The following is an 8,689-nucleotide window of genomic DNA, read 5'->3' as shown; positions in this document are numbered from 1 at the left end:
TAGGGAATAAAAGACTAGGCAAATAATGCCAAGCCACAAGGAAGCTTAAATAAATGTAGGTGAATATGAGGGCAGAGGTTCAAGAGATTAATGCCAAGAGACCTTTACAAGCAAGTCAGTCCCTAGCCCAAACCAGAAATTGAATAGGCACCCAGGACAGCACCCCTGACATCACTCTATGGAAAGAAAGTGACAAAGGAGACCTTTGTCTGAGAATAGCAGAATTTGCACATTTTGCAGGTGGATTCCTCTTATCACATCTTTCCACATACTTAGTAACATTTATATTCAGTTTTCCCAATATTTGTCATTTTTCTGGAGATCTAAGTATGAATGTAGGTCAGAAAAATGTCTTGGACTGAATCATAATAGAGTTCCTTAAGCCCCATTCTATCCTGGTAGCTGTCATGCAACTTTCACTTTCTTTTCAATTCCAATAATCAATACATGTCAAAAGTTTCAAGTTTCCTAAGAAAAAAATATATAAATGATGTGGAAATGGACGTCAAAGATATCATTTTCACTTAGGGTATAACATGCATCATGTTTTACCGATCAAAGATGGCCTAGGAGTTTGGTACTGAAGAAAGTTTCTTCTATTAAATGCACAGAGGAAGGTAAGTCTTTAAAGTATGCTTTAAAGTATGGAAACAAAGGCTCATTGGCTCCTAGTGACATCTTTATCATTGGAGAGGATTCCTACTGTCTTTCAGTTTTTCTGCCTGACTTTCTCTATACTCCTAAAGGATATATTTAGTCATTCTATATATTCTAGTGAACCTATTTTTTTAATATTGTAGCTTATCAGAAGATTAGTGGTACATTTTTTTCATTAAACATGTATGCTAATTTCTTCCAACTTTCTTCATTTTTATCCAGGAAGACCAACGACATTGTGTGAGATTATGGGGAAAGCTGACATTTGGCTAATCCGGACATACTGGGATTTTGAATTTCCTCACCCTTACCTACCTAACTTTGAGTTTGTTGGAGGATTGCAATGCAAACCTGCCAAACCTTTACCTAAGGTAAGTATATTATGGTGAAGGATTTAAAGCATCCTATAACAAAATACCTGGTTTTTCTTTAATGTTTACAGCATAAATAGAGATATATGGCTAGATAACTTCGGTTTTCCACTCCAAACCTATTTTCTTTATCACATAGACCTATTAAGAGTAGCATTGAGTCTTTTGAACTTTACATTAAGAATTTAGCTAAAGAATAAAATGGTTCAAATGGACTGTCAAAAATATCAGTGGAGGGGACCAGCAGTTAGCGTAATGGCTATGTCGCTGGACTCCCATGTAGTCGACCGCCATTCGCGTCCCGGACCCGGAGGCTTAAAACTCACGCCAAGCACGTGTGCATGCATGCCCAAGATCCCAAGAGAAGAACGGAGGAGAGCGGATTGCGGCATGGCCATCCCCCCTGGGGGGTGATTTCTCGCTTTCTGTCTCTCTGTCTCTCTCTATCTGGCGAGCGCATGCGCCCTATAGCAAAAAACCTCTCCAAAAAAAAATTAGTAGAGGTCCAGTCCTATGTCCTAGTGGTTAAGGGAGCAAGATTCTACGTGACTAATTGTCGTTCAAATCCTGATCCTGACATGTGTGTGTGTGTGTGTGTGTGTGTGTGTGTGTGTGTGCATGCATACACAAAGTCCAAAAAGGATGGAGAAATGGAGGAGTGATTAAAGTGTGACCACACTCTAGTCTTTTCAGAGGTGCTTTTTCGTCTTTCAGTCTCTCTCTCTCTCTGCTGTAAGTATAAATACCACCTGCCAAAAAAACAAAAAATATCAGTGTTTCTATCATGTGGATACTGGATTAAAGGGACAGAAAATCAGAGCTAGACCAATAGCTGAAGAGACTGTTGTATTTGTGTGTGTGATGTTTCTTAGACAGGGTCTTTCTGTATTGTAATACCTCCTATCTCAGCTCCTGAGTAACTGGAACTATAGGTTTGCCACTGTGCCCAGATATTGCAATGGGCTGGGAATGGAGCATATGCCTCCAATGTGGTCTCAGCCTGCCAGGTAGCAGCATCAACCAGTGGGTGGTCCGTGGCTGAGTCAAGAATGCTGTAGTCTTTCTACTGAGTTGAACAAAGTTATTAACATGTGCATTTACCAAATTGTTTGAGAGATAAGATGCTTTCATGAGAACTCTTAAATGAATGCCACAGATTAGATGAGTAGGAAGAAGTAACAATGAAGGAAAACACAGATCTGAATCTTGGGAGTGTATAGATAGTGACAACCTTTACTCTCATAGGGGACTATTGGTGGAAAATCTCCTTTTGATTATAATGATTAGTTTTCAAAGTATTTCCTTCAAGAGCAAAAGCAATTTTTATTGGTTTCTAGAAATTCTTTGGGTAGTACAAGGTCTCATTCTCATCACAGAATATTAAAAATAGATTGAGAGGCAGGACCATCAGATGGCATAATGGTTATGTCATTGAATTCAGACATAATTGACCATGGTTTGAGTCCAGAACTAAGTGGCTTCAAACTCAAGTTAGGTGTATGTGCGTGTGTGTCCAAAATCTCCAGAGGAGAAAGAAGGAGAATCTACTGTGCTGTGGCCATCTCCCAGGGAGCTGATTTCTTGCTTTCTGTCTCTCTGTCTTACTGGTGAGCTCATGCACTCTGGAGTAAAAATCTGCATTAAGAAAAAAAAAAAAGAAAGAAAGAAAAGAAACAAATAGATGGAGGAGAAGGGATTGCAGCATGGCCATCCCCCCTGAGGGGTAATTTCTCGCTTTCTGTCTCTCTGTATTTCTGGCTAGCACATGTGCCCTATGGCAAAAAACCTCTTTGGGGGGCGGGGGGAGGAAGAAAGAAAGTATAAAAGAAAAAGACAGAAAAGAAAACGCAATGGTAGTCAAAACTCCAAATAAGCGTAGTATGTTGGTGTGTTTAATTTTACTTAGTCAGCTTCTGTCCCAAAGATGAGTCAAAATGGGAAGCACCATTGCTGAGATATCAAAGATACAGTTTTGACATCAACTAAACAAAAAGTAGCAGTCTACTTTTATTTTAGACATCTGTCCGCCACCCCCAATAATTTTGCTAGTTGTAAACCCAGAGTGATCATAAATAGTTACATGGGAAATTTGTGACACATCTCTTGAAACTGGTTTTCCCATAGATTATAAATGGAATAAACCCAATCCTAGACTGCAGTGTAAACAATGACCCAGGAAACTTACTTTTAGAGAAACGTTTATTTTACTACTAAACTAATACTTAAGTTATGGCATGCAGCTAAGGCCACACTCATGTGGGAGTTTATACAAGAGAGGACAAGGAAGCATTCATAAATGCCATGATGATTACAACAGGTTGACTGTTACCTTCTTCTCAAATGTTACTATATATTGCGTTTCTTCTGGGCCTTATAAAACAGGGAGGCATAAATTGATGAAAAATGGTCCTGAATGTTTGTGCAACAAGAATAGGTAGATAGATTTATTAATAATACATGGGATATAACTGGCATGGTAAACAAGAATAGGTAGATAGATTTATTAATAATTCATGGGATATAATTTTTTTAAAGAGGTTTTTGCTTTAGAATGCATGCACTAGCTGGAGAGACAGAAACAGTGAGAGGAGAAGTGAGAAATTAACCTCCAGGGGGGATGGTCATGCCACAGCCTCTTCTCCTCCATTCTCCTCCTAGAATCTTGAGCGTGCACACCCGGGTGCCCAGTGTGATTTCCAAGCCACCGAGTCTAATATTTGAACTGTAGTCATCCATGTGGGATTTAGCAACATAAATACTACTCCATCTGCTGTCCCAGGCATGACAATAATGTTAAAACCCAAGCACAGAACCTTTTCTTGGGCTTCCTTCCATGAAATATTTTTACACATCTACAGAATATTCTGTTGTTCAGTAAAATTTAAGCATTGGGAGTAACAATTCCTTCTGTCATAAGAAAAACTTCCCTAACCACCTCTTCAGTTCTATATTTTGATGCCATGTTTATATTATATTTTAGCCACACAATTTAGAAACATGATTCCTCTGAAAGAGGCCAGACAGTTTCCCATGTGAGAAGAGATTCACTGTAACAATACCTCTTTCACATCTCTAGATTTTTTTCTATTTGGAAGTGTAGTTGTGTTTCTTTCTTTCTTTCTTTTTTTTATTTTTTTTTTCGTCTATGAACCTGCACCTTTGTAATAGAAAGAATGTTATTTTCTGTAGGAAATTGAAGAATTTGTCCAGAGCTCAGGTGAAGATGGTATCGTGGTGTTTTCTCTGGGGTCAATGGTCAAAAACCTCACAGATGAAAAGGCCAATATCGTTGCTTCAGCCCTTGCCCAGATTCCACAGAAGGTCAGTACAACCTCTAATTCTGGTGGGCAGCTTTTTACTAATTGCAGAGAGTGCTCTTTTCAGATGAAAGTTGGAATTCATTATTCACTGAACATAGTTGGTAAAAATCTGTAAAACAATATAGTGGAATTAGGAACATTTGATCAGTAGCTCACCAAGCCCTGAGATTGCTATTGAATCTTTTTTCTTAGTCATTTATCTTTAGTGGAATAGAGATGAAGGTGTTAACCCCTCACTAGTCTTTTACTGTGAGAAATCTTTAGGCGTGCACTGCTTACTCTCAAAAGTTCAAAATATGTTATCTCCATAGTCTGGGAAAAGAAAATGTTATATACAAGATAAAGAAAATTCATGCTCACAAATATGCTTGAAATGTATAGGTTTTATTAAGAGGTTTATAAGTAGAAGCCTAGATTTTATTATTCTTGCCAAACTGAATGTTCTATAGTTAAAACAGTGAAGGGATTGTGGCATAACCATCCCCATTGAGGGATGATTGCTACCTTTTTGTCTCTTCATTTCTCTCTGTCTCTCTGGTGAGCAAAAATTGCTCAAAATCTAGCAAAAATCTCTCTCTTAAAAAAAAAACAAAAACAAAAGCAACCCTCATTGTGTGTTTTTACATCCAAAATTAAAGCATCATTTTTGGCAGGTTTTATGGAGATATGAAGGAAATAAACCAGCTGCTTTAGGAGCCAATACTCGACTCTATGACTGGATACCTCAGAATGATCTTCTAGGTAAGACTGTGGAGAAGAAAAACTTGCATTTGAATGGTAGGCTAGTTAAGTAGCTGCTTAAAAGCAAATTAATTTAGCATTCTTTAAATAATCAAATCTTCACATTTGATGTCTGGTTTTAAAACAGATATGCTAAATGATCAGCAATTACTTTTATAGATAAATTTACGCTTCCTCTGGTTTATAAAACAGCAACTTCAGTTAAAATCTTCATCACACTTCAAGTGTCAATCTCACTTCAGATATCACCTCCTCAGTAATATATTCCCATAAAATGCAAAGGGAATTAGCTTCTCTTTTTCCTGAGACTAAAGATTCTGATGGCAATGGGCCCATGTGCTCAACTTTCTTAAGAAACATAACATTTTTCAGTGAGCTCTATGATAAGGTTGTTTCCCATCTGTCTTTGACTATTTGCTAACAGATTAGAATAAAGCCAATACCTACTTCTTACTCTGTCCCCAAACTAGGTCATCCAAAAACCAAAGCTTTCATCACTCATGGTGGAACTAATGGGATTTATGAAGCAATTTACCATGGGATTCCTATGGTGGGAATTCCCATGTTTGCTGATCAGCCTGATAACATCGCTCACATGAAAGCCAAAGGAGCAGCTGTGGATGTGAACATGGACACGATGACAAGCTCAGATTTGCTCAATGCCTTAAAAACTGTCATTAATGAACCTTTGTAAGTACTGTGGCTTGAAGACATACCTGCCTTTGATTATGTTATCCATCATGTCAGAAAATGTCTGTTGTTTCATACTTTTATAACTGGTTTATTTATATGTAAAAGCATCACATGACTAATATGGAAATATTTTCTTGATTTCCCAAGCTGCTGAAGTGATTAGCTAAAATTGGAAATAAAAAAATTCTAAGACTTCAAATAATCTATCGATTTTTTCATAGTACAAAATGTTATTTCATGTATATAATATATACATATACATATATGTACATATGTATATATATTATACACACACACACATGCACATATATACATACATATATATCTTCTCTTTTGGGTCATCTGCTTACTTTTCTGTATGTTATGTTTTACTTTTTTTGCTATAAGGTACATGTGCTCACCAGAGACAGAGTCAGAAAGGGAAAATGAGAAAGCACCCAAGTAGCCCCCATGGAAGATGACCATGCTGCAATCCCTTCTCCATTGTTTCCTCAGTATTTTTAGCCCACAAGTACATGGACCCAGTGTGTTGTTCAAGTTGTCTATCTGGAACTAAAACTGTGCTGTTGGCCATCTGTGATTTAGCTCTCTCAACCATCACAACACCTGCTGGCTATGATTATTTTTTTCCAAAGGCTTCTTTGTTTTATTTTTATTTACTTTTATTACCATTTTTTAATATTCCATAGTGCACATGCACTCGCCAGAGAGAGGCAGAGAGAGACAGAAAGAGAGAGAGAGAGAGAGAGAGCATCCCAACAGGGCAATGTCCGTGCTGCAATCTCTTCTGCTCCACTCTCATCTTGGGATTATGGACACACAAGCACACAGGCCCAGCATGTTTTTCAAAGCACTGGGTCGGGATGGAACCACAGAGTTGGCCATGTGAGATCCAGTCACCTTAATCATCATGCCACCAACTGACCCTAAATATTTAATCTAGTTTAGCAAAAAGATAAACTGAAATGAAACTATAAACTTATATACTGAACTTTGGATATATTTCCTTATGTCTTAGTTTTTTACTGAAAGATCTCAGTAAGGGTAAGAATTAATATAATTTATGTATATATAATTTTGAGTTCTTATTTTTGACAATGTGTTTTCATTTTAGCTGCTAAGAGTTGAATGGTTTTGGCAGTAACTTTATTCCCAATTTGTATTATCTATAATTTTAACTTACCAATGTTTATGTTGCTTATTTTTTCATATTTATTTAGTCTTTTTTTCTTTTAAGAAAATCAATATGGAAAATTAAAAGAAAGAACATTTATTCCAAAATATTTTGGATATATTTTTGACTGACTGTCTCAGACTAATTTTTTTTCAATAAGGAGTCTTAGATATTGAATGATAATATTTAGCAATATCTGCTCATTGCCTGGAAAAGAGAATGACCCCCATTGGTATGTATAACATAAACATAGACTACATATCTTTAATGAAATAAAAACTCTCATTTCTATTGTTTGGCCTTCTAGTTATAAAGAGAATGCTATGAGATTATCAAGAATTCATCATGATCAGCCAGTGAAGCCCCTGGATCGAGCAGTCTTCTGGATTGAGTTTGTCATGCGCCACAAAGGAGCCAAGCACCTCAGGGTTGCTGCCCACGACCTCACCTGGTTCCAGTACCACTCTCTGGATGTGATTGGCTTCCTTCTGGCTTGTATTTTATCTGCTATGTTCTTGATCACAAAATGTTGTTTGTTTTCCTATAGAAAAATATGTAAAACCAGAAAGAAGAAAAAGAGGGAGTAGATCAAGAGAAGGTGACAATAGTACTTACTACATTTGGCAAAGTACTCAGTGGGATAATTCTGTTTATTCCAGCTATAAGGAACATAACAATACACATCTCCATTCTGTTTTCAAATTTCTATTTCTGCTTCCTTAGCCTAGAGACAAAGTTTATATGCAACATGATCATTAACAAGTGAATGTACCGTTTTTCCTTAGTCTTTTTTTAGATGGCTTTATATTCCTCTCAGTTCCTGACACAGGAACACTATTAATTTTAAATAAGTTAGATTCACTATATCAATATTTTCTTTATTTTTAAGTTTGGCTGATATGCTGACTTATGGTAGACTGAATCCTGAGGAACTTCACAAAGTATTAATGAAATTTTGCAGATGTGGGGAACACAGAACTGTCAAATTTACAAGGTCTAAAAGACCATACAATAATAATGGAAAATAACAATGGACATTAGTGTGCTATGAGAAGAGCAATGGTTTTCTTTTTTATTAAAGATAAACCCTGTTGGGACCAGCAGATAGTGTAATGGCTATGTCTCTGGACCCCCGTGTAATCGACCATGGTTCGAGTCCAGGGCCTGGTAGCTTAAACTCATGCCGGGTGCATGTGCATGTGTGTCCACTATCCCAAGAGGACAATGGAGGAGAAGGGATTGTGGTGTGGCCATCCCCCCTGGGGGATGATTTCTCACTTTCTGTCTCTCTTTCTGGTGAGCGCATGCACCCTATAGCAAAAATCTCTCAAAAAAAAAAAAAAACCCTCTTGTCCAAAATTACAGAGATTGCACTATGAATTCATTAGCTCTAGTAGCACATCACAGTAGAAAATACCTATGAAAGTTTTGTTGAGCTCCTCTTGGAAATAATAATCATAATTACTTACTTTCCTGCCTTCTACACGTTTTTGTGTGCCATGTAAACGGTTAGTGCACTGCTATCAAAACATCAATTGAGTCATCATTTTTGCCATCAAGAAAGAAAGTCAGCAAAATATTCAATATGAACAGTTCCTCCTTTTTGGAGGAACTACAACTAAATTTATAAAAATTTTAACTGACCGTACAACTTATATTCTTATGTTAATTCATTATATCAGAATCACTAATGTCTGTAATCTATAACCATATTTATAATCAAAAGTTTAATT

The 8,689-nt window shown here is 36.9% G+C and overlaps 1 protein-coding gene across 3 annotated transcripts in view; it reads left to right on the top strand.

The window, feature by feature from the left end:
- LOC102501792 (UDP-glucuronosyltransferase 2A1) overlaps positions 1-7,788 on the top strand; it is a 9,803-nt gene extending 2,015 nt beyond the window's left edge. For all 3 annotated transcript variants that reach the window (XM_014582157.2, XM_006163581.3, XM_006163582.3), the window contains 5 exons: positions 880-1,028; positions 4,218-4,349; positions 5,002-5,089; positions 5,560-5,779; positions 7,264-7,788. In XM_014582157.2, the coding sequence (XP_014437643.1) occupies positions 906-1,028; positions 4,218-4,349; positions 5,002-5,089; positions 5,560-5,779; positions 7,264-7,543 (843 nt within the window). In that variant the 5' untranslated portion in view covers positions 880-905 and the 3' untranslated portion in view covers positions 7,544-7,788. The remainder of the gene's footprint in view (positions 1-879; positions 1,029-4,217; positions 4,350-5,001; positions 5,090-5,559; positions 5,780-7,263) is intronic.
- The last annotated feature ends 901 nt before the right edge of the window (positions 7,789-8,689 follow it).

Source organism: Tupaia chinensis, unplaced genomic scaffold (genome assembly GCF_000334495.1).
Source record: "Tupaia chinensis unplaced genomic scaffold, TupChi_1.0 Scaffold142652_1, whole genome shotgun sequence".
Lineage (NCBI taxonomy): Eukaryota > Metazoa > Chordata > Mammalia > Scandentia > Tupaiidae > Tupaia > Tupaia belangeri.
Note: the sequence above shows the minus strand (reverse complement) of the source record. Positions and strands in the feature narration are given on the sequence as shown.